Raw genomic sequence first — 26,171 nt, 5'->3', positions numbered from 1 at the left:
GCGGACACGCCCCCTCAGCGCGCGCCGTCACGTGTAGGAGGCGCTGTCACGTGTCTGAGGTACTGGCGCGTGTTTGGCGTGAGGCCACGCCCACCCTTCTGCGTGGCCACGCCCTGCTTGGCCCCGCCCCTTTCTCAATCGCCTCAGGGAGCCGCAAAATCGACCGGGACCCGAAATTCCCTCAGAGAGCCCCAAAATCTCCTCACAGAGCCCCAAAGATCTCCTCAGAGATCCCAAAATTCCTTCAGAGAACCCCAAAATCCACCGGGCCCCACAATCCCCTCAGGAATCCCTAAAAATCACCAAGAGAGCCCCAAAATCCCCTCAGGGAGCCCCAAAAATCCAGCAGGCCCCAAAATCCCCTCAGGGATCCCCAAAATCCCCGTCTCCTCAGGGAGCCCCAAAATTACCTCAGAGAGCCCCAAAAATCAGCAAGAGAGCCCCAAAATCCCCTCAGGAAGGCCAAAATTCTTTCAGAGAACCCCGAAATCCACTGGGCCCCAAAATCCCCTCAGAGATCCCCAAAATCCCCTCAGGGATCCCCAAAAATTACCCTGAGGTGTTTGCCTCAGGGATGGGGTTTTTTTGCTGAAAAAAGTGGGATTTTCCCCCTCAGGAAAAGGGGTATTTGCCTCAAAAAAAAGGAAATTTTAACTCAAATCCAAGAAGTGCGTTTTCCTTCAGAATAATCAAACCGTGTTTTATTAAGGGAAAAGGGAGGGATCCTCAAAAAAGAAAGGGATTTACCTCAAAAAAAAAAAAAAAAAAAAAAGAATTTTTTTTGGTCTGGAACAGAGGTAAGAGTGGGGGGTGGGGGGGAAGTATAATCAGAAAATCAATTTTTTTCCTCAAGAAAAGGAGTATTTACCTCAAAAAGAGGTAAATATTTAAAAATAGGTAAATATTTTAAAAGAGGTAATTTATAATATAAATTTTCCTCAAAAAACCCACTCAAAACCACACATATCCCCAAATCGACTACTTTTTCCTCAAAAAAGATGTTTTTGCTCAAAAAAAAAAAAAAAAAGGAGGGATTTTGCCTCAATTTAGAAAAAGGAGGGAGTTACATTTAAAAAAATTTGATTTTTAAAGAAAGGAGGAATTTGTTTCAGAAAAAAAAAGGTGTTTTCCTCTGTAAAAAGGTTATTTGCCTTAATTTTGCTGCTCAGAGAAGGTTTTCCTCAGGAAAAGGGATGTTTACGTCAAAAAAATGAAAGTTTTTACTCAATAAAGGAAAGGTTTTACTTTCTTTTCTCTCAAAGAAAACAAAACAAAATAACACAACCATGTTTCCCTAAAAAAAAATTCCCTCAAAGAAAGAAAAAATTTTAAAAGGGTGGAAAAAGGATTTTCGTAAAATATGTTTTTTTCACTGGGAAAGGTATATTCACATCAGGGATGAGTGGGAATATCCTCAAAAAGGAGGTTTTTATTTCAGGAAAAGGGAAATTTATTAAGAGAAAACAATATTTCTTCTCAAAAAGGAAGTTTTCACTCAAAAAAAGGAATATTTTCCCCTCAAAAAAATTAGGAGTTCTATCTCAGGAAAAGAGACATTTACCTCCTGGGGACGGTGAATTGTTCTCACAAAGGAGTATTTCCTCTTGAAAAGGGATAATTACCTCAAAAAAATCCTTCCAAAAAAGTTTTGCCTAGAAAAGAAGTTTATACTCCAAGAAAATGAGGTGTTTTCCCCTCAAAAAAAGGAGTTTTGCCCCAGGAAAAACGAGATTTGCACCCAAAAAGGAGGGACTGCCAAAAAGGGGGGAAAAAAGAGGAGGATTTTACACCAGGAAAAAGGATTTTGTCACCTCAGAAAAGGTAAATTTTACATTACAACGGAGGTGTTTGTATCCCTGATTAAAAAGGAATTTTCACCTCAGAAACGGGGATTTTACTTCAGGAAAGGTTTTACCTCAAAAAGGAGAAATTTATCTCCAAAAAAGCAGAATTTACCTCAAATAAATGAGATCTACTGCAAAGAGAGGAATATTAACACAGAGGGGACTTTACCTCATAGAGTGGAGTTTTAAATCAGAAAAAATATTTTTTTTAATCTGAGAAAATGTGAATTTTACCTCACAAGAGGGGTCTTTCCTGAGAGAGGGGGATTTTACCTCAGGAAAGGTAAATTTTACCTCAGACACAAAGGTTTCATTTGAAGAAATGTGAATGTTTTAATTCAGAAGGAGTAAAATGTAACCCATGAAACAGGGTTTAACTGCAAGAAAGAGCATTTTTCACCTCAAGGAGGGGCATTTTACCTCAGAAAAGGGGTTTTACCCAAGGAAAGGTAAATTTTGCCTCACAAACGGGGTTTTACCTCAGGAAATAACATTTCACATCCCAGAAAGGGGATTTTACCTCAGGGAAGGGGTGTTTTACATCACAAAAGTGGATTTTCCATCAGGAAAAGTAAATTTTACCTCACAGAAGAGGGTTTTACCTTAGGAAAAGGCATTTCTCATCTCAGAAAATGGAAACTTTACCTCAGAAAATGGAAATTTTACCTCAGAAAATGGAAAATTTACCACAGAAAATGGAAACTTTACCTCACTCACTGAAGAGGGTTTTACCTCATGAAAGTGTCCTTCCTTTCAGGACGGATTTTACTTCATGAAGGGGGTTTTTAATCTCAGGAAAGGTGAATTTTACCTCATAAATGAGGGGTTTATCTCAAGAAAAGGACATGTTTTACCTCACAGAAGGCAGTTTTACCACAGAAAAGAACTTTCCACCTCGGGCGGCAGATTTTACCTCAGAAATGTAAAATTTACCTCAGTTAAAGAGGGTTTACCTTGTGAAAAAACGTTGTTGTCTTCATGTAAGGGGCATTTTACCTCAGAAAGGTGAATTTTACCTCACAGAATTGGGTTTTATCTCATAAAACATGTCACATCTTGGAACAGGGAAATTTTACCTCCGGAAAGGGGGTGTTTTACGGAAGGGGGAAGGTTTTATCCTCAGACAAGTGGGTTTTTACCTCAGAAGAGGTGATTTTTACCTCACGAAAGCGCATTTTTCACCTCACGGAGGGGATTTTTCCTTCGGGACCAGGACTCGCTCCGGGGCCTCCCAGAAGAGGTTCCCGCGCCCGCCCGGGCCCCGCCCCTCTCGCCCGGGCCCCGCCCCTCCCGCCCGGGCCCCGCCCCTTGCGCGCTCCCATTGGTGGAGCCGGCGGCCAAATCCCAACCCCCGAAAATCCTGAACCCCATAAAAACCTAAATCTCCAAAATCCCCAACTCCCCCATAACTGGAACCCTAATAATCCCCCAAAATCCCGAATCCCCCATAATCCCAAACCCCCAAAAAGCATGAATCCCCAAACACCCAAAAACCCAAAAATCCTGAACCCCCCCAAAAACCCTGAATCCCCTGAAATCCTGAACCCCCCCAAATTCCAAACCCCCGAAATACCAACCCCCGAAATCCTGAACCCAAAAAAATCCCGGAACCCCCCCAAAATCCCAACCCCTTCCCAAATCCAGACCCCCCCTCAACCACCCCAACCCCCCCCCGCAATAACCTCCGAGCCCTTTTTAACCTCCAAAGTTTAATAATAATAAAAAAAATCATAATACAATAAAATAAGCCCCCCCCGCCCCCGCCCCGCTCCGAAGAGCTCGAGCCTTGTTAGTGTCGGGGGGGGGGGGGGGGGGGACCCCAAATCCGCCCCTCCCCCCCCCGCCCCCACCCCCCCCAATCCTATAAAAAACCCGGTGCGGGAGGGGTGGGGGGAGGGGCTGGCCCTGCTGTGCTGGTTGGGGCCCCCCTTCCCCATTTTGGGGCCCCCCCCCATTTTGGGGACCCCCGGGGCTGAACGATACAAAAGAAACAACTGAAATAATTACATCGCGGGGGGGGAGGGGAGGGGGGCGGGGAGAGACCCCCCAGCACCCCCAACCCCAAATCGGGGGTGGGGGTCAGGGTGGGGGGGGGGGCCCGGGGTGGCCCCCCCAGTCCATCCCCACCGTGTCAGGCGCGTCCGTCTGTCTGTCCGAGCTGGGGGCGCCACGTCACGAGTCCTGGGGGGCACAGGGGGGACAGAGCTAAATCCGCTGAACCCCAAAACCTCTGTACCCCAAAAATACTGTACCCTAAAAATACTGTACCCCAAAAATACTGCACCCTAAAACCTCTGAACCCCAAAAATACTGCACCCTAAAACCTCTGTACCCCAAAAATACTGCACCCCAAAACCGCTGAACCCCAAAAATACTGCACCCCAACAACACTGCACCCCAAAACCTCTGTACCCCAAAAATACTGCACCCCAAAACCGCTGAACCCCAAAAATACTGCACCCCAAAACCTCTGTACCCCAAAAATACTGCACCCCAAAACCGCTGAATCCCAAAAATACTGCACCCCAAAACCACTGAACCCCACCGAAAAACACTGAACCTCACCCAAAACCACCACCGAAAACCGCTGTACCCCAAAAACACCGCACCCCAAAACCGCTGCACCCTAAAACCATTGTACCCAAACCCGCTGTACCCCAAAAATACTGCACCCCAAAACCTCTGTACCCCAAAACCTCTGTACCCCAAAAATACTGCACCCCAAAACCGCTGAACCCCACCCAAAAACACTGAACCTCACCCAAAACCACCACCTAAAACCGCTGAACCCTAAAACCGCTGTACCCCAAAAATACTGCACCCCAAAACCGCTGCACCCTAAAACCATTGTACCCAAAACCACTGTACCCCAAAATACTGTACCCTAAAACCTCTGTACCCCACAAATACTGCACCCCAAAACCACTGCACCCTAAAACCACTGAATCCCAAAAACACTGCACCCCAAAACAGCTATACCCCAAAACCACTGTACCCCAAAAATACTGCACCCCAAAACCGCTGAACCCCACCCAAAAACACTGAACCTCACCCAAAACCACCACCGAAAACCGCTGCACCCCAAAAACACCGCACCCCAAAACCGCTGCACCCCAAAAATCACAGCACCCCAAAACCATGGTACCCAAAAACTGCTGCACCCCAAAACCGCTGCACCCCAAAACCAACCCCATCGATCGCTGGATAAGCTTTTCCTCTGCACCCCAGAATCCTCCCGTGCTCCTCCTGGACTGCTCTCACCCCATAATTCCCCCATTAACTCCGTCTGTACCCCAAAATCCCCCCATTAACCCTTTCTGCACCCATTAACCCCCTCTACACCCCACAACCGCCCCATTAACCCCTTCTGTACCCCATTAACCCCCTCTACACTCCACCCCCCATTAACCCCTTCTGCACCCATTAACCCCCTCAGCACCCCATTAACCCCTTCTATACCCCATTAACGCCTTCCACACCCCATTAACCCCCCATTAACCCCCCATTAACCCCTTCCGCACCCCATTAACCCCTTCTATACCCCATTAACCCCCCATTAACCCCTTCCAACCCCATTAACCCCCCCATTAACCCCTTCTGCACCCCATTAACCCCTTCTATACCCCATTAACCCCCCATTAACGCCTTCTGCACCCCATTAACCCCTTCTATACCCCATTAACCCCCCATTAACCCCTTCCGCACCCCATTAACCCCCATTAACCCTTCTATACCCCATTAACCCCTTCTATACCCCATTAACCCCCATTAACCCTTCTGCACCCCATTAACCCCCTCTATACCCCATTAACCCCCCATTAACCCCTTCCGCACTCTCATTAACCCCCATTAACCCCTTCTATACCCCATTAACCCCTTCTATACCCCATTAACCCCCCATTAACCCCTTCTGCACCCCATTAACCCCCATTAACCCCTTCTGCACCCCCATTAACCCCTTCTGCACCCCATTAACCCCTTCTATACCCCATTAACCCCCCCATTAACGCCTTCCACACCCCATTAACCCCCCATTAACCCCCCCATTAACCCCTTCCGCACCCCATTAACCCCTTCTATGCCCATTAACCCCCATTAACCCCTTCTGCACCCCATTAACCCCTTCTATACCCCATTAACCCCCCATTAACCCCTTCCACACCCCATTAACCCCCCATTAACCCCTTCTGCACCCCATTAACCCCTTCTATACCCCATTAACCCCTTCTATACCCCATTAACCCCTTCTGCACCCATTAACCCCCTCTACCCCCCCCTGCCCCCGTGCACTCACCCCCGGGGTCTGGGGGCCGGCCGTGGGGCTGTCCCGGGGGTCGCCCCCCCCCTCGGCTCCCCGACTCCTCTTTGGCTCCAGCTCCTCCTTGGCCAGGGAGGGGAGGAGGTGCCCCCCCCGCTCCGCCCGGCGCTTGCGGCGCCTCTCGGGGTCCCGGCCGCGGGCCCGAGCCCCCCGGCGCTCCGCCTGCTCCAGCTGGGGGGGACAGAGCCGTCAGACACCCCAATATCGGGAGCAGGGACACACAGACACCCCAATATCGGGGGACACACAGAGCCGTCAGACACCCCAATATCGGGGGACACACAGAGCCGTCAGACACCCCAATATCGGGGGGGGACACACAGAGCCGTCAGACACCCCAATATCGGGGGACACACAGACACCCCAATATCGGGAGCAGGGACACACAGAGCCGTCAGACACCCCAATATCGGGGGGGGACACACAGAGCCGTCAGACACCCCCAATATCGGGGGGGGACACACAGAGCCGTCAGACACCCCAATATCGGGGGGACACCGAACACCCCAATATCGGGGGACACACAGAAACCGTCAGACACCCCAATATCGGGACCAGGGACACACAGACACCCCAATATCGGGGGACACACAGAGCCGTCAGACACCCCAATATCGGGGGGACACACAGAACACCCCAATATCGGGGAGCACCCGGGGCCCCCGCCCCGGGACACACAGAGCCGTCAGACACCCCAATATCGGGGGGGGACACACAGAGCCGTCAGACACCCCAATATCGGGAGCAGAGCCGACAGCCCTGAAATAGGGGGAGGGGGGCCCAACGGAGTCGGCCCCCTCCCCCGGGGACACACAGACACCCCAATATCGGGAGCAGGGACACACAGAGCCGTCAGACACCCCAATATCGGGGGACACAAGGAGGGGGGGGGGGGAACCGTCAGACACCCCAATATCGGGGACACACAGAGCCGTCAGACACCCCAAAATCAGGAGGGCAGGGGCTGGGCTGGCAGGGGTTAATGGGGGGCTGTGGGGCACAGAAGGGGTTAATGGGGCACAGAAAGGGTTAATGGGGATCATGGGGCATAGAGGGGTCTAATGGGGGGGTTGTGGGGTATAGAAGGGTTAATAGGGGGATGAGGGGATTAATGAGAGGTTAATGGGGGGGGGCAGTAGGGTGTAGAAAGGGTTAATAGGGGCGTTATGGGGTATGGAAGGGGTTAATGGGGGGGTTATAAGGCATAAAAGGGTTTAATGGGGGGGTTGTGGGGTATGGAAGGGGTTAATGGGGGGGTCAGGGGAATAATGGGGTAATGTGGTACAGAAGGGGTTAATGGGGTGCAGAAGGGATTAATGGAGGGATTTATGGGGTGCAGAGGGGGTTAAGAGGTTTGGGGTGCCCAGGGTGGGGGGGACAGCAGTGCGAGGGGGGATTTGGGGTCTCCAAAAGGTTTTGGGGACCCTCACCCCAAAGAGTTGGTGGGGAGGGGTTAAGGAGGGGATGGCGGGAGTTTTTGAGGTCCCGGGGCAGTTTTTTGGGGTCCCGGGGCAGTTTTTGGGGTCCTGGGGCAGTTTTTGAGGATCCCGGGGCAGTTTCTGGGGTCCCAGGGCAGTTTTTGGGGTCCTGGGGCAGTTCTGGGGGTCCTGGGGCAGTTTCTGGGGGTCCCGGGGCAGTTCTGGGGGTCCCGGGGCAGTTTTGGGGGTCCTGGGGCAGTTCTGGGGGTCCGGGGCAGTTTCTGGGGGCCCGGGGCAGTTCTGGGGGTCCCGGGGCAGTTTTTGAGGATCCCGGGGCAGTTTCTGGGGTGGCCGGGGCAGTTTTTGGGATTCTGGGGCAGTTTCTGGGGGCCCGGGGCAGTTTCTGGGGGCCCGGGGCAGTTTCTGGGGGCCCCGGGGCAGTTCTGGGGGTCCCGGGGCAGTTTTTGGGGTCCTGGGGCAGTTCTGGGGGTCCCGGGGCAGTTTCTGGGGTCCCGGGGCAGTTTTTGGGCTCCCGGGGCAGTTCTGGGGGCCCGGGGCAGTTTTTGGGGCCCGCACCTCGAGCAGCAGGCGGAACAGCGGCAGCGGGGGCGGGCGCGCCGCCTGCAGCAGCCGCCAGATGCTCTGCGCCTCGTCCAGCGTCACCTCCAGCAGGTCGCCCTCCATCATCAGCTCCTCCAGCGGCCGCCGCGTGGCCTCGGCCAGCTCCAGCACGGGGCCCTGCAGCCGCGGCAGCGCCGCGCTCAGCGCCTCCAGCTCTGCAGGGACATCGTGGGGACATCGTGGGGACACCACAGTGACACAGTGTGTGCCCCCATTGCCAGCTCCAGCACGGGGCCCTGCAGCCGCGGCAGCGCCTCCAGCTCTGCGGGGACACGGGGACAGTGTGGGGACATTGTGGGGACACCACAGTGACACAGTGTGTGCCCCCATTGCCAGCTCCAGCACGGGGCCCTGCAGCTGCAGCAGCGCCTCCAGCTCTGCGGGGACATCATGGGGACATCGTGGGGACACCACAGTGACACAGTGTGTGCCCATTGCCAGCTCCAGCACGGGGCCCTGCAGCCGCGGCAGCGCCGCGCTCAGCGCCTCCAGCTCTGCGGGGACATCATGGGGACATCGTGGGGACACCACAGTGACACAGTGTGTGCCCCCATTGCCAGCTCCAGCACGGGGCCCTGCAGCCGCGGCAGCGCCACGCGCTCAGCGCCTCCAGCTCTGCGGGGACACGGGGACAGTGTGGGGACATTGTGGGGACACCACAGTGACACAGTGTGTGCCCCCATTGCCAGCTCCAGCACGGGGCCCTGCAGCTGCAGCAGCGCCTCCAGCTCTGCGGGGACACCGTGGGGACATCATGGGGACACCACAGGGTCTTGGGGACACAGGGGCTTGGGGACACAGGGCGTTCCAGCCCCAGCAGTGTTGTGCTCGGCACCTCCAGCTCTGCGGGGACATGGGGACAGTGTGGGGACACCACGGGGACATGGGGACACACAGGGACAGGGTGCACTCAGCACCTCCAGCTCTGCGGGGACATCGTGGGGACATCGTGTGGACATTGTGGGGACAGAGGGACAACAGCGTCATGCTCGTCACCTCCAGCTCTGTGGGGACATTGTGGGGACACCACGGGAACACCACAGGGACCCCCACAGACCCACAGGACCCCCCAGCACCGCTGAGCTCACCAGGGATCCCGCGGCATCTCCAGATCCCTCTGTCCCTGCCCATGGGATCCCCAGATCCCTCTGTCCCTGCCCCATGGGATCCCCTGGATCCCTCTGTCCCTGCCCATGGGATCCCCAGATCCCTCTGTCCCTGCCCCATGGGATCCCCAGATCCCTCTGTCCCTGCCCCATGGGATCCCCAGATCCCTCTGTCCCTGCCCCATGGGATCCCCAGATCCCTCTGTCCCTGCCCCATGGGATCCCCAGATCCCTCTGTCCCTGCCCAGTGGGATCTGCTGGATCCCTCTGTCCCTGCCCATGGGATCCCTCTGTCCCTGCCCCATGGGATCCCCGGATCCCTCTGTCTCTCCCCATGGGATCCCTCTGTCCCTGCCCATGGGATCCCCAGATCCCTCTGTCCCTGCCCATGGGATCCCTCTGTCCCTGCCCCATGGGATCCCCAGATCCCTCTGTCCCTGCCCCATGGGATCCCCAGATCCCCCTGTCCCTGCCCCATGGGATCCCCAGATCCCTCTGTCCCTGCCCCATGGGATCCCCTGGATCCCCCTGTCCCTGCCCCATGGGATCCCTCTGTCCCTGCCCCATGGGATCCCCAGATCCCCCTGTCCCTGCCCCATGGGATCCCCTGGATCCCCCTGTCCCTGCCCATGGGATCCCCAGATCCCTCTGTCCCTGTCCCATGGGATCCCCAGATCCCTCTGTCCCTGCCCATGGGATCCCTCTGTCCCTGCAAATGGGATCCCCGGATCCCTCTGTCTCTCCCCATGGGATCCCCGGATCCCCCTGTCCCTGCCCCATGGGATCCCTCTGTCCCTGCCCCATGGGATCCCCAGATCCCTCTGTCCCTGCCCCATGGGATCCCCGGATCCCTCTGTCCCTGCCCAGTGGGATCTGCTGGATCCCTCTGTCCCTGCCCCATGGGATCCCTCTGTCTCTCCCCATGGGATCCCCAGATCCCTCTGTCCCTGCCCCATGGGATCCCTCTGTCTCTCCCCATGGGATCCCCGGATCCCCCTGTCCCTGCCCCATGGGATCCCTCTGTCCCTGCCCCATGGGATCCCTCTGTCTCTCCCCATGGGATCCCCTGGATCCCAGAGGGTCTCCCCACCGCCCCTGATCCCACTCACCCGAGGGCAGGGGTCCGTTCTTCTCCGGGCTGGGGGCGTCCCCGTTCTCCACCGACACCTGGGGGGGGATGGAGGGAAGGTGTTCTAGGGGGCTCAGCCTCCCCCAGCCCCAAAAACACCCCGCGCAACCACCCCAAAAACACCCCGCAACCACCCCAAAACACCCCCAAACCACCCCAAAAACACCCCACAACCACCCCAAAAACACCCCGCAACCACCCCAAAAACATCCCCGTAACCACCCCAAAAACATCCCACAACCACCCCAAAAACACCCCGCAACCACCCCAAAACACCCCCAAACCACCCTATAAACTCAAAATCACCCCATAACCCCAAAACCTGCCCCACACCTCCCCAGTGCCCCCTAAACACCTCCACCTTGGTCTGCTCGTTGTGGTGGGCCCGGCACAGAGAACCATCACCCCAAAACCCCCATCATCCCCCCGAATCCCCATAATTTCCCCAAAACCCCCCACAAATCCCCCCCTTCTCACTTTGGCCTGCTTGTGGCCAGCCTTGCACAGGGGTCTGACACCCCAAATTCCACCCAAATCCCCCCATAAATCCCCCAAAACCCCCCAAAATCCCCCACCTTGGTCTGCTCGTTGCGGCTGGCCTCGCGCAGGGCGCCGTCCCCGTGGTGCAGCCGGTGCCGCAGGGTCCTGACACCCCAAATCACCCCCAAAGCCCCCCAAATCTCCCATAATTCCCCCCAAATCTCCCTAAAACCCCAATCATTTCCCCATAATTGCCCACCTTGGTCTGCTCATTGTGGCTGGCCTCGTGCAGGGCGCCATCGCTGTCGCACAGGTGGTGCTGCAGGGCCCTGACACCCCAAATCCCCCCAGATCCCCCCCAAATTCCCCCCAAATCTGCCTGATTCCCCCCAAAACCCACCTTGGTCTGCTCGTTGCGGCTGGCCTCGTGCAGGGCGCCGTCCCCGTCGTCACCGTGGTGCAGCCGGTGCCGCAGGGCCCTGACACCCCAAATTCCCCCCAAATCACCCTCAAAACCCCCCAAATCACCCCCAAATTCCCCCCAAAACCCACCTTGGTCTGCTCGTTGCGGCTGGCCTTGCACAGGGCCCTGACACCCCAAATCACCCCCAAATCTCCCCAAAACCCACCTTGGTCTGCTCGTTGCGGCTGGCCTCGCGCAGGCCCCTGACACCCCAAATTCCCCCCAAATCACCCAGCAGCCCCCAAATCACCCCCAAATCTCCCCAAAACCCACCTTGGTCTGCTCGTTGTGGCTGGCCTCGCGCAGGGCCCTGACACCCCAAATCACCCCCAAATCTCCCCAAAACCCACCTTGGTCTGCTCGTTGCGCTGGCCTGGCGCGGGGCCCTGACACCCCAAATCACCCCCAAATCTCCCCAAAACCCACCTTGGTCTGCTCGTTCGCGGCTGGCCTCCGCGAAGGCGCGCGTCCCCCGCCGTCGCCGTGGTGCAGCCGGTGCCGCGAGGGCCGCCAGGCGCTCAGGGGCCCGGCCACCTCGGGGGACGCCAGGAGCTGGCGGGCGCGGTCCTGCCAGGTGATGGCCCTCTCGGTGAGGCACTGCAGCGCCTCGCCCTCGGGCAGCCGCACCGGCAGCTTCTGCAGGGCCACCAGCAGCGCCAGGATGGTCTCGAGGCGCGCCGCCGCGCTGGGCACAGCGGGCACAGGAACTTGGCGTCCCACTCCCACCAGGCCGGCGACGGCTTCTGGGCGCCCAGGCGGGGCCAGGCCACGCAGGAGCCGTGGAACCAGTCGCGGCAGAGCTGGCACTGCAGCATGCCCGGCCCCGAGGGCTGCCCGCACACGCACGACGGAGGGCCCGGGCCGGGCAGGGGCGGCGCGGCTTTCTGGGCGTTGGCGTGGCGGAGGCGCAGCATGCCCTCCTTCTCCTTCTGCTCGCCCTCCTTGAACGCCACGATCTGGGGGGACAGAACAGGGGCTGAGAGTGTGTGACCCCCACCCCAAATCCCTGAGTGCCCTCCTTCCTTCTCCTTCTGCTCGCCCTCCTTGAACGCCACGATCTGGGGGGGGGACAGATTGGGGGGTGATTGTGTGTGACCCCCACCCCAAAGCCCTGAGTGCCCTCCTTCTCCTTCTGCTCGCCCTCCTTGAACGCCACGATCTGGGGGGACACAGATTGGGGGGTGACAGGGTGTGACCCCCACCCCAAAGCCCTGAGTGCCCTCCTTCCTTCTCCTTCTGCTCGCCCTCCTTGAACGCCACGATCTGGGGGGACACAGATTGGGGGGTGATTGTGTGTGACCCCCACCCCAAAGCCCTGAGTGCCAAAATATGGGGTGGGGGAGAGCAGGGGGTGAGAGGGGACAGGAGGGGACAGAGGTTGGGGGGTGACAGGGACTGGGGGCTGACAGGGAGTGACCCCCACCCCAAATCCCTGAGTGCCCTCCTTCTCCTGCTCGCCCTCCTTGAACGCCACGATCTGGGCTGGGGGAGAGCAGGGGGTCAGAGGGGACAGAGACTGGGGGAATTTGGGTGCCTCCAACCCCAAAGCCCTGAGTGCCATGGTCTGGGGGACAGTAGGGGTGTGAGACGTGACAGGGACTGGGGGATCTGAGGGTGTGACCCCCACCCCAAAGCCCTGAATGTCAAAATATGGGGTGGGGGACAGCAGGGGGTGAGAGGGGACAGAGATTGGGGGGTGACAGAGTGGAACCCCCCCTCCCAAAACCCTTGAACACCAAGATCTGGGGTGGGGGACAGCAGGGGGTGAGATGGGACAGGGACTGGGGGGTGACAGGGTCTGACCCCCACCCCAAACCCCTGAACGTCAAAATATGGAGGGAAATTGGGAGTGTGAGAGGTGACAGGGATTGGGGAAATGTGGGTGCGACCCACAACCCAAACCCCTGAATGCCACGATCTGGGGTGAGGAGAGCAGGGGGTGAGAGGAGACAGGGCTGGGGGGTGCCCCCCACCCCAAACCCCTGAATGCCACGATCTGGGGGACAGCAGTGGTGTGTGAGAGGTGAGAGGGATTGGGGGAAATGTGGGTGCCCCCCACCCCAAACCCCTGAATGCCACGATCTGGGGGACAGCAGTGGTGTGTGAGAGGTGACAGGGATTGGGGGAAATGTGGGTGCCCCCCATCCCAAACCCCTGAACCCCCCAATTTAGAGAGAACATGACCGATAACAACAACTGAGGTCGGATGCGGTGCCCCCCACCCCAAACACCCCAATCCCGGGGTGGGCACGGCAGGGACGGGCCCAGTGCCAGTGCTGGGGGTCCCGGGGTGCCCCCCAGAGCCCCCCTGCTCACCACAGCGCCGGGGTCCCGCAGGTCCTGCGCCGACAGCCCCAGGCTCTCGGCGTCCAGCCGGTACAGCCCCGGCTCCTGCCGCCACTTGAGCCTCTTGCTGCTGTCCGAGCCGGCGTCAGCGCAGGGACACAGCACCTGGGGGACACCGCGGGGGCTCAGCGCCCTGCCAGGACCCCCCCTCGCACCCCCAGAGCCCCCCAGACCCACCTCGAGCAGGGTGTAGCAGGAGTTCTTCTTGAGGAAGGTGCGCGAGGCCTTGTCCCGCCACGAGTGCGCGGTGCCCACCTGCACCTCGAGCTGCCGCAGCTCCTCCAGGCGCACGGGCAGGTCCCGGCCCACAGCCACCAGCCCCTCCAGGTCATCCAGGCACGGGTAGTGGTCACCGTTCTGGGGGGACAGTGACATGGGTGACATGGGGACACGTGGGGACACATGGGGACACGGCCACCATCACCGTTCTGGGGGGTCACGGGGGCAGGGGTGACATGGGGACACGTGGGGACATGTGGGGACACATGAGGACATGCCATCCCACGGCCACCAAGCCCTCCAGGTCATCCAGGCACGGGTAGTGGTCACCGTTCTGGGGGGACAGTGACATGGGTGACATGGGGACACGTGGGGACACATGGGGACACGGCCACCATCACCGTTCTGGGGGGACACGGGGGCAGGGGGTGGCACAGGGACATGGGGACACGTGGGGACAGGAGTGGGGTGAGAGTGGGATGTGGGGGTGTGGGAGGCACAGGGTGGGGACATGGTGACAGCAGGGCCATGGCAGGGACAGGGATGGGGCAGGATGGGATGGGGACATGGTGGCAGGGACATGGCAGGGGCAGGGATGGGGCAGGATGGGGTCATGGTGGCAGGAACAGGGACAGGATGGGATGGGGACATGGTGGCAGGGACATGGCAGGAACAGGGACAGGATGGGATGGGGACGTGGTGGCAGATGAGAGGTCCATGGGGACAGGGACATGGAGGTGGCCCACTGTCCACAGGGACAGGGACATGAAAGTGTCCGGTGTCCATGGGGACATGAAAGTGTCCCCTGTCCACGGGGACAGGACAGGGATGGACAATGCCCAGGACCCATGGGGACAGGGAGCTGTCCACTGTCAGGGCTGCCCAGGGTCCATGACAGGGACACAAAAGTGTCCGGTGTCCATGGGGACAGGATGGGGACAGAGGGATGTCCAGAGTCCATGACAGGGACACAGGGGTGTCCATGGGGACAGGATGGGGACAGAGGGATGTCCAGAGTCCATGACAGGGACATGGAGGTGTCCAGTGTCCATGGGAACAGAATGAGGACACAGAGGTGTCCAGTGTCCGTGACAGGGACACAACAGTGTCCAGTGTCCATGGGGACAGGGACAGGGATGGACAATGTCCAGGATCCATGGGGACAGGGACGGACAATGTCCAGTGTCCATGGGGACAGGGAGGTGTCCAGTGTCCATGGGGACAGGATGGGGACACCGGGACAAGGACACAGGGGTGTCCGAGGGGACAGCCCAGGCACTCAGGGCTGTGCAGTGAGGGGTCCCAGGATGTCCCAGGGGTCCCAGGGTGTCCCAGGGGGTCCCAGGGTGTCCCGGGGGTCCCAGGGGTTCCCCGGGTGTCCCAGGGGGTCCCAGGGTGTCCCGGGGGTCCCAGGGGGTCCCAGGGGTCCCAGGGTGTCCCAGGGGGTCCCAGGATGTCCCAGGATGTCCCAGGGGGTCCCAGGATGTCCCAGGATGTCCCAGGGGGTCCCAGGGGTCCCAGGGTGTCCCAGGATGTCCCAGGATGTCCCAGGGGGTCCCAGGGTGTCCCAGGGTGTCCCAGGGTGTCCCGGGGGTCCCAGGGGGTCCCCGGGGGTCCCGAGGGTGCAGAGCCCACCTGGATCTCCTCGACGTCGGCGATCCAGGCTCGGGCCTTGCCCAGGGCCTCCTTCAGGGCCTGGATGTTGGGCAGCAGCGCTGGAATGTTCTCGGCCTCCTTGATGATGGCAGCCAGCGTGGCCGGGGGGTGCTTCTGCCTGCGGGGGGGTCAGAGCCACCAACCTGAGAGCCTGAGACCCCCAGAGACCCCCAGAGATCCCCCTGACACCCCCAGAGATCCCCGAGACCCCCTGAGACCCCTGAGACCCCCAGAGACCCCTGGGACCCCCAGAGATCCCCCTGACACCCCAGAGACCCCAGAGACCCCCACAGACCCCTGACACCCCAGAGACCCCTGACACCCCCAGAGATCCCCCTGACACCCCTGAGACCCCTGAGACCCCCAGAGACCCCTGAGACCCCCAGAGATCCCTGAGACCCCCAGAGACCCCCAAAGACCCCCAGAGACCCCCAGAGATCCCCCTGACACCCCTGAGACCCCTGAGACCCCCAGAGATCCCTGAGACCCCTGAGACCCCCAGAGACCCCCCCTGACACCCCTGAGACCCCCAGAGATCCCTGAGACCCCCAGAGATCCCCAGAGATCCCCAGAGATCCCCCCTGAGACCCCCACAGACCCCTGACACCCCCAGAGATCCCCCTGACACCCCAGAGACACCTGAGACCCCCAGAGATCCCTGAGACCCCCAGAGATCCCTGAGACCCCTGAGACCCCCAGAGCCCCCCCGACTCTTTAAAGCCATGTGCTGGAGCCCCCAGACCCTTTCTATCCCCCCATAGCCACGAGGAGCAGCCCCCAGACCCTTTATCTCCACCCAGGGGACAGAGGGCACAGCCCCTTCCCTCTCTCCCCTCTCAGGTGCAGCCCCCAGCCCCTTTATCTGCCCCTGAGGAGGGGTCTCTCCCCCTGGGGACGGCTCCAGCCCCTTTATCTCCCTTTGGGGAGGGGTCTCTGTCCTTGAGGGGGGGTCTCTCCCCCTGGGGATGGCTCCAGACCCTTTATCTCCCCTGGGTCAGGGTCTCTCCCCCTGGGGATGGCTCCAGACCCTTTATCTCCCTTTGGGGAGGGGTCTCTCCCCCTGGGGAAGGGTCCAGCGCCTTTATTTCCCTTTGGGGAGGGGTCTCTCCCCCTGGGGATGGCTCCAGACCCTTTATCTCCCTTTGGGGAGGGGTCTCTGTCCTTGAGGGGGGGTCTCTCCCCCTGGGTCGGGGTCTCTCCCCCTGGGGATGGCTCCAGCCCCTTTATCTCCCTTTGAGGGGGGGTCTCTCCCCCTGGGTTGGGGTCTCTCCCCCTGGGGATGGCTCCAGCCCCTTTATCTCCCTTTGAGGAGGGGTCTCTGTCCTTGAGGGGGGGTCTCTCCCCCTGGGGATGGCTCCAGCCCCTTTATTTCCCTTTGGGGAGGGGTCTCTCCCCCTGGGTCGGGGTCTCTCCCCCTGGGTCGGGGTCTCTCCCCCTGGGGACGGCTCCAGCGCCCTGACCTGGCCTCGAGGCACATCTGGGCCTTCTCCTCCCAGCGCTGGGCGATGGTCAGCAGCTCCTGCAGCTCGGCCATGGCCACGTCCACGGCGGGGCTGGGGGCCACGGTGCGGCCGGCCTGGATGAGGCCGCGCATGACGGGCAGGGGACGCGGGCGCGCGGCGAGCGCAGCGTGGCCGTCACCTCCTCGAGCCACGCGGCCTGCGCCAGCTGCCGCTCCAGCCGCCGGCCCTCGGCACCTCCACGCCCAGGCGCCCCCGCGCTCCAGCAGCTCCTGCAGGGCCCCCGCGCCCGGCGGGGACACGGCCAGCGCGGCCCGCGCCTCGGCCTGGAACGCTTCCACTCGGTCCAGCAGCGCCTGGGGGGACGGGGACAGCGTGGGACAGCGTGGGGACAGCGTGGGGACAGAGTGGGGACAGCGTGGGACAGCGTGGGACAGCGTGGGGACAGCGTGGGGACAGCGTGGGACATCATGGGGACAGTGTGGGGACAGACAGGGGACAGTGTGGGACAGCGTGGGGACAGCATGGGACATCGTGGGGACAGTGTGGGACATCATGGGACAGTGTGGGACATCATGGGACAGACAGGGGACAGCGTGGGACATCGTGGGGACACACAGGGGACAGCGTGGGGACATTGTGGGACAGACAGGGGACAGTGTGGGGACACCCCAGAGATCCCCACCCCTCGGCCTGGAACGCTTCCACTCGGGCCAGCAGGGCCTGGGGGGATGGGGACAGTGTGGGACAGCGTGGGGACAGTGTGGGACATCGTGGGGACAGTGTGGGACAGCGTGGGACAGCGTGGGGACAGTGTGGGACATCATGGGGCAGACAGGGGACAGTGTGGGACAGTGTAGGGACACACAGGGGACAGTGTGGGACATTGTGGGACAGACAGGGGACAGTGTGGGGACACCCCAGAGATCCCCACCCCTCGGCCTGGAACGCTTCCACTCGGGCCAGCAGGGCCTGGGGGGATGGGGACAGTGTGGGACAGCGTGGGGACAGTGTGGGACATCGTGGGGACAGTGTGGGACAGCGTGGGACAGCGTGGGGACAGTGTGGGACAGCGTGGGACAGCGTGGGGACAGTGTGGGGACACCCCAGAGATCCACCCCCCTCAGCCTGGAACGCTTCCACTCGGTCCAGCAGCGCCGGGGGGGACACGGGGACAGGGACAGTGTGGGACAGCGTGGGGACAGTGTGGGACAGCGTGGGGACACACAGGGGACAGTGTGGGACACAGGGACAGCAATGGGATACGGGGTTAGGGACAGACAGGGGACAGTGTGGGACATTGTAGAGACACAGAGGGGACGGTGTGGGACATCATGGGGACACACAGGGGACAGTGTGGGACATCATGGGGACAGACAGGGGACACCCCCAGGGCACTGTGTGACCCCGTGTGACACCATGTCCCACCTGCACGTCCCCGATCTGGTGCATCACGCAGTGTGACCCCGTGTGACCCCGTGTGACACTCCTATGACACACTGTGACCCCGTGTGACCCCGTGTGACCCCGTGTCCCACCTGCACGTCCCCGATCTGGTGCATCACACAGTGTGACACTCCTATGACACAGTGTGACACCCCTGTGACCCCGTGTGACACTCCTATGACACACTGTGACCCCGTGTGACCCCATGTGACCCCAGGTGACCCCGTGTCCCACCTGCACGTCCCCGATCTGGTGCATCACACAGTGTGACCCCGTGTGACCCCGTGTGACCCCGTGTGACCCCAGGTGACCCCGTGTCCCACCTGCACGTCCCCGATCTGGTGCATCACGCAGGGCAGTTGGTTCATCTGCTCCAGGAACGCCCGCAGCTCCTCCAGCGTCAGCGCCGGCGCGGGGACCCTGCGGGGACAGCGACACTGAGGGGACAGGGACACACAGGGGACCCTGCGGGGACAGGGACACACAGGGGACAGGGACATTGCTGGGGACCCTGCGGGGACAGCGACACTGAGGGGACAGGGACACACAGGGGACACTGAGGGGACAGGGACATTGCTGGGGACAGGGACACACAGGGGACCCTGCGGGGACAGCGACACTGAGGGGACAGGGACACACAGGGGACACTGAGGGGACAGGGACACACAGGGGACACTGAGGGGACAGGGACATTGCTGGGGACAGGGACATTGCTGGGGACAGGGACACTGCTGGGGACAGGGACACACAGGGGACACTGAGGGGACAGGGACACACAGGGACACTGAGGGGACAGGGACACTGAGGGGACAGGGACATTGCTGGGAACAGGGAAGGGACCCTGTGGGGACACTGAGGGGACACAGAGGGAACAGGGACACTCTGGTGACACCATGGTGACACTGAGGGGACACTGAGGGGATACTCTGGGGACACCGCGGTGACACTGAGGGGACACCGTGGTGACACCGTGGTGACACCGTGGTGACACCGTGGTGACACTGAGGGGACACTCTGGGGACACTGAGGGACACTCTGGTGACACTGTGATGACACTGAGGGGACACTGATGGGACACTCTGGTGACACCGTGGTGACACTGAAGGGACCCTCTGGTGACACCGTGGTGACACTGAGGGGACACTCTGGGGACACTGAGGGGACACTCTGGTGACACCGTGGGGACCCCGTGGTGACACCGAGGTGACACTGAGGGGACACTGAGGGGACCCCGTGGTGACACTGATGGGACACTGAGGTGACACTGAGGGGACACTGAGGGGACACTGAGGGGACACTGAGGGGACACCGTGGTGACACTGAGGGGACACCACGGTGACACTGTGGGGACCCCGTGGTGACCCCGTGGTGACACTGAGGGGACACTGAGGGGACACTGAGGGGACACTGAGGGGACCCCGTGGTGACCCCGTGGTGACCCCGTGGTGACACCGTGGTGACCCCGTGGTGACACTGAGGGGACACTCTGGTGACCCCGTGGTGACACTGAGGGGACACCGTGGTGACACTGAGGGGACCCCGTGGTGACACCATGGTGACACTGAGGGGACACCGTGGTGACCCCGTGGTGACCCCGTGGGGACCCCGCGGTGACCCCGAGGTGACACTGACCCGGTCTCCTGGGAGCTGATGAGCCCCAGCGCCTCGGAGACGCAGCGCTCGGCCTGGCCCAGGCAGCCCTTGAGGCGGTGCAGCAGCTCGTTCTCGGGGAACTTGCGCTCGCGCGCCTCCGACTCCAGCGCCCGCAGCTCCTCCAGCGCTGCCGGGCACGGCCGGGGCTCAGCGCGGGGCTCGGAGCGCCCAGAGCCCCGAGAGCCCCCTGAGAGCCCCTGAGAGCCCCCTTGGGATTCCCTGAGAGTCCCCAAAAACACCCCCGAGAGCCCCCTGAGAGCCCCCAAAAACACCCCCTGAGAGCCCCCAAATCCCCTGAGAGCCCCCTGAGAGCCCCCAAAAACACCCCCGAGAGCCCCCAAACCCCCTGAGAGCCCCCAAACCCCCTGAGAACCCCCAAAAACACCCCCGAGGGCCCCCTTGGGATTCCCCCAAACCCCCTGAGACACCCCTGAGAGCCCCCAAAAACACCCCCGAGAGCCCCCAAACCCCCTGAGAGCCCCCTGAGAGCCCCCAAATCCCCTGAGAGCCCCCCAAATCCCTGAGAACCCCCTGAGAGCCCCCAAATCCCCTGAGAGCCCCCAAATCCCCTGAGAGCCCCCTGAGAGCCCCCAAATCCCCTGAGAGCCCCCAAATCCCCTGAGAGCCCCCTGAGAGCCCCCAAATCCCCTGAGAGTCCCCAAATCCCCTGAGAGCCCCCTGAGACACCCCTGAGAGCCCCCAAACCCCCCTTGGGATTCCCTGAGAGCCCCCAAAACACCCCTGAGGGCGCCCCCAAATCCCCTGAGAGCCCCCTGAGAGCCCCCCAAACCCCTGAGAGCCCCCCAAACTCCCTTTGAGAGCCCCCCAAAGCCCCTGAGAGCCCCCAAATCCCCCTTGAGACACCCCTGAGACACCCCTGAGAGCCCCCCAAATCCCCTGAGAGCCCCCTAAAACCCCCCTGAGACACCCCCAAACCCCCCTTGGGATTCCCTCCAAATCCCCCTTGAGAGACCCCCAAACCCCCCTTGAGACCCCCCAAATCCCCCTTGAGATTCCCCCAAACCCCCTTGAGAGCCCCGAAATCCCCTTTGAGAGCCCTCAAACCCCCCTTGGGAGCCCCCCAAACCCCCCCGGGACCCCCACTCACTGCGCTTGCGGCCGTCCTCCACCTCGAGGGCGTTGCGCACCTTGTTGGCCCAGGTGTCGAAGGACTCGGCGCGCACCTTGAGCTTGTGCAGCATGGCCGGCAGCTCGTCCAGGGTGTAGCGGTACCTGGGGGGCACCGGGGGTCACTGGGAGCCCCCCTGTGCACCCCAAAAGGGACAGACGGGACCCCCAGACTGAGCTCGTGGGGTGTCCCTCCACCCCATCCCAGGGACACCTCGAGATCTTCAGCACCCCCAAATCACAGCCAGGGTCACACCAGGGTCACACCAGGACCCCCAACTCAACCCCATGTGTGCCCACAGCCCCCCCAAATCTTACAGACCCCCACAAACACCCCCAGGTCCTCAGCCCCCCAAATCCATCCCCCAGACCCCTTCCAGGCGCCCACTGAGACCTCCAGCCCCCCTGAAACATCCCCACGTCCCGTTACAGGGCACACCAGGCCCCCAAGCCCCTCTCCCAGCCCCCAAACCCCATTCCAACCCCTCCAAACCCCATCAAACCCCTCCAAACCCCATTCCAACCCACCCAAACCCCATTCCAACCCACCCAAACCCCATTCCAACCCACCCAAACCCCATTCCAACCCCTCCAAACCCCATTCAAACCCCTCCAAACCCCATTCCAACCCACCCAAACCCCAGTCAAACCCCTCCAAACCCCTCTCTCAGCCCCCAAAACCCCATTCCAACCCCCCAAACCCCACAAAACCCCATTCAAACCCCCAAAACCCCTCTCCAAACCCCATTCCAACCCCTCAGACCCCATTCAAACACCCCCAGACCCCATTCAAACCCCATTCCAACCCCCAAACCCCATTCCAACCCCTCCAAACCCCATTCAAACCCCCAAAACCCCTCTCCAAACCCCTCAAACCCCATTCCAACCCCCAGACCCCATTCCAAACCCCCATTCCAACCCCATTCAAACCTCTCCAAACCCTCTCCCAGTCCCCAAACCCCATTCCAACCCTCCAAACCCCATCCAAACCCCCAAACCCCCCAAAACCCCTCTCCAAACCCTATTCCAAACCCCCAGACCCCCATTAACCCCTCCAAACCCCATCAAACCCCTCCAAACCCCACCAAACCCCATTCCAACCCCTCCAAACCCCATTCCAACCCCTCCAAACCCCATCAAACCCCATTCAAACCCCCAAAACCCCTCTCCAAACTCCATTCCAACCCCCCAGACCCCATTCCAACCCCCCAGACCGCATTCAAACCCCATTCAAACCCCACTAAACCCCATTCAAACCCCACGAAACCCCATTCAAACCCCACTAAACCCCATTCAAACCCCTCCAAACCCCTCTCCCAGTCCCCAAACCCCATTCCAACCCCTCCAAACCCCATCCAAACCCCCAAACCCTCTCCAAACCCTATTCCAACCCCCAGACCCCATTTAACCCCTCCAAACCCCATCAAACCCCATTCCAACCCCTCCAAACCCCATTCCAACCCCTCCAAACCCCACCAAACCACATTCCAACCCCCCAGACCCCATTCCAACCCCTCCAAACCCCATTCCAACCCCCAAACCCCTCCAAACCCCCATTCCAACCCTCAGACCCCATTCAAACCCCCCAGACCCCATTCCAACCCCCCAAACCCCTCCAAACCCCATTCAAACCCCTCCAAACCCCATTCCAGCCCCCCAAACCCCATCAAACCCCATTCCAACCCCTCCAAACCCCATTCCAACCCCTCCAAACCCCATTCAAACCTCTCCAAACCCCCATTCAAACCCCATTCCAACCCCTCCAAACCCCATTCAAACCTCTCCAAACCCCATTCAAACCCCATTCCAACCCCCTCCAAACCCCATTGAAACCCCATTCAAACCTCTCCAAACCCCTCTCCCAGTCCCCAAACCCCATTCCAACCCCTCCAAACCCCATCCAAACCCCCCCAAACCCCCAAAACCCCTCTCCAAACCCTATTCCAACCCCCCAGACCCCATTTAACCCCTCCAAACCCCATCAAACCCCCATTCCAACCCCTCCAAACCCCCATCAAACCCCATTCCAACCCCCCAACCCCCATTCCAACCCCTCCAAACCCCATCAAACCCCATTCCAACCCCCAGACCCCATTCCAACCCCTCCAAACCCCATCCAAACCCCCCCAAACCCCATTCAAACCCCCAAAACCCCACCAAACCCCATTCCAACCTCCCAGACCCCATTCCAACCCCCCCCAGACCCCATTCCAACCCCCCCAAACCCCTCCAAACCCCATCCAAACACCTCCAAACCCCTCCAAACCCCTCTCCCAGCCCCCAACCCCATTCAAACCCCAAAACCCTCTCCAACCCCTATTCCAACCCCCAAACCCCATTCAAACCCCCATTCCAACCCTCCAAACCCCCATTCCAACCCCTCCAAACCCCTCCAAACCCCATTCCAACCCCTCCAAACCCCATCAAACCCCCATTCCAACCCACCCAAACCCCATCAAACCCCATTCCAACCCACCCAAACCCCATCAAACCCCATTCCAACCCCCCCAGACCCCATTTAACCGCCCCCAGCCCCCCACCTGAGGTACTGCTTGCTGCGGGGGCACTTGCACAGGTCGTCCATGTGGTAGAGGCAGACGAGGCCCTGCGGTCAGTCGTAGCAGGCCAGGGCAGACAGGAAGCACGTGGTCTTGCACTTGTCGCACTGCCGCTCGTCGTCGGGCAGCAGCTCGAAGGCCTCGCGCTCCGCCTCCGTGATGCCCTGGGGGGGCAGGAAAATGGACATCAGACCTCCCCCCCCGGGGGGATTTTGGGGGGTTCTCAGCACCCCCAACCCCTCCATGATCCCCTGAGAGGGATAAAAATTCCCTCAGATTCCCCTTCTGGCTCCAACCCTTCCTGCTCCGCCTCCGTGATGCCCTGGGAGGGCAGGAAAATGGACATCAGACCCCCCCCCAGGGAGATTTTGGGGTGTTCTCAGCACCCCCAACTCCTCCATCACCCTCTGAGAGGGATAAAAATTCCCTCAGATTCCCCTCTGCAATTCCAACCCTTCCTGCTCCGCCTCCGTGATGCCCTGAGGGGGCAAAAACACCAACATCAAACCCCCCCCGGGGAGATTTTGGGGTGTTCTCAGCACCCCCAATCCCTCCATGATGCCCTGGGAGGGATAAAAATTCCCTCAGATTCCCCTCTGCAACTCCAACCCTTCCTGCTCCGCCTCCGTGATGCCCTTGGGGGGTAAAAAACTTAACACCAGACCCCCCCCGGGGAGATTTTGGGGCGTTCTCAGCACCCCCAACCCCTCCATCACCCCCTGAGGGTGACAGAACAACCCTCACCCCCTCCCCAGAGCTTCTGGGGTCCCCCCCAGTACCCCCTCACCCCTCTGTGACCTGCCAGGGGAGCACAGGGGAGCTTTTGGGGTGCCCCTAACACCCCCAACCCTCCATAACCCCCCAAGGGTGGCACAAACACAACCCTCACCTCTTCCCAAAGCTTCTGGGGTGCCCCTAGCACCCCCATAACCCCCCAAGGGTGGCACAAACTCAACCCTCACCCCCTCCTTGGGGTTTTTGGGGTGCCCCTAACACCCCCATAACCCCTTGAGGGCGGCAAGAACACAGCCCTCACCCCCTCCCGACAGCTTTTGGGGTGCCCCAAATCCCCATAACCCACTGAGGGTGGCACAAAGACAACCCTCAGCCCTTCCCAAAGCTTTTGGGGTGCCCCAATCCCTCCATCACCCCCCAAAGAAGGCACAAACACAGCCCTCACCCCTTCCCCAAAGCTTGTGGGGTGCCCCTAACACCCCCAGTACCCCCATAACCCCCCAAAGGTGACACAAACACAGCCCTCACCCCTTCCCAAAGCTTTTGGGGTGCCCTTAACACCCCCAACTCCTCCATAACCCCCTGAGGTTGACAAAACAACCCTCACCCCTTCCCCAGAGCTTCCGGGGTGCCCCTAACACCCCCAGTACCCCCAAACCCCCCCAAGGGTGACACAAACACAGTCCTCACCCCTTCCCAAAGCTTTTGGGGTGCCCCTAACACCCCCAAGTCCTCCATCACCCCCTAAGGGTGACACAAACACAACCCTCAGCCCTCCCCACATCTTCTGGTGCCCCCCAACTCCTCCATCACCCCCCAAAAATGCCACAACCACCCCCCCTTCACTTCCCCCTGCCCCTTCCCCTCCCCGCTTTGGGGGCGCCCCCCATCACCCCCGTTTCTGGGGGTGCCCCCAACCTTCCATCACCCCCTGAAAATGACACAAACACAGCCCTCACCCCTTCCCCAGGCTTTTGGGGTGCCCTAACACCCCAACTCCTCCATAACCCCCTGAGGTTGACAAAACAACCCTCACCCCTTCCCCAGAGCTTTCGGGGTGCCCCTAAAACCGCTGGTACCCCCATAACCCCCTGAAGGTGACACAAACACAGCCCTCAGCCCTTCCCAAAGCTTTTGGGGTGCCCCTAACACCCCTGGTACCCCCATAACCCCCAAGGGTGACACAAACACAACCCTCAGCCCTTCCCAAAGCTTTTGGGGTGCCCCTAGCACCCCTGGTACCTCCATCACTCCCCAAAGGTGACACAAACACAGCCCTCAGCCCTTCCCAAAGCTTTCGGGGTGCCCCTAACACCCCAGTACCCCCCACAACCCCAAGGGTGCCACAAACACAGCCCTCACCCCTTCCCACATCTTCTGGTGCCCCCCAACTCCTCCATCACCCCCCAAAAATGCCACAACCACCCCCCCTTCATCTCCCCCTGCCCCTTCCCCTGCCCGCTTTGGGGGCGCCCCCCATCACCCCCGATTTTGGGGGTGCCCCCACCTTCCATCACCCCCTGAAAATGACACAAACACAGCTCTCACCCCTTCCCCAGAGCTTTTGGGGTGCCCCTAACACCCCCAACTC

At 60.3% G+C, this 26,171-nt stretch overlaps 1 protein-coding gene across 1 annotated transcript in view; it reads right to left on the bottom strand.

Moving 5' to 3' along the window:
• Positions 1 to 3,890: 3,890 nt before the first annotated feature.
• KDM5C (lysine demethylase 5C) overlaps positions 3,891 to 26,171 on the bottom strand; it is a 45,652-nt gene continuing 23,371 nt past the window's right edge. The window contains 18 exon segments of the mRNA XM_030970119.1: positions 3,891 to 4,025; positions 6,139 to 6,333; positions 8,157 to 8,356; positions 10,417 to 10,474; positions 11,012 to 11,081; positions 11,783 to 12,068; positions 12,071 to 12,335; positions 13,696 to 13,830; positions 13,903 to 14,082; positions 15,580 to 15,718; positions 17,061 to 17,223; positions 17,226 to 17,285; positions 17,288 to 17,314; positions 17,317 to 17,416; positions 18,830 to 18,926; positions 20,139 to 20,286; positions 21,268 to 21,392; positions 23,828 to 24,009. Of these exon segments, the coding sequence (XP_030825979.1) occupies positions 4,017 to 4,025; positions 6,139 to 6,333; positions 8,157 to 8,356; positions 10,417 to 10,474; positions 11,012 to 11,081; positions 11,783 to 12,068; positions 12,071 to 12,335; positions 13,696 to 13,830; positions 13,903 to 14,082; positions 15,580 to 15,718; positions 17,061 to 17,223; positions 17,226 to 17,285; positions 17,288 to 17,314; positions 17,317 to 17,416; positions 18,830 to 18,926; positions 20,139 to 20,286; positions 21,268 to 21,392; positions 23,828 to 24,009 (2,439 nt within the window). The 3' untranslated portion in view covers positions 3,891 to 4,016.

The sequence above is a fragment of the Camarhynchus parvulus genome, unplaced genomic scaffold, assembly GCF_901933205.1.
Source record: "Camarhynchus parvulus unplaced genomic scaffold, STF_HiC, whole genome shotgun sequence".
In the NCBI taxonomy this organism is placed as follows: domain Eukaryota; kingdom Metazoa; phylum Chordata; class Aves; order Passeriformes; family Thraupidae; genus Camarhynchus; species Camarhynchus parvulus.
This window is presented reverse-complemented; position numbering and strand designations above follow the sequence as displayed.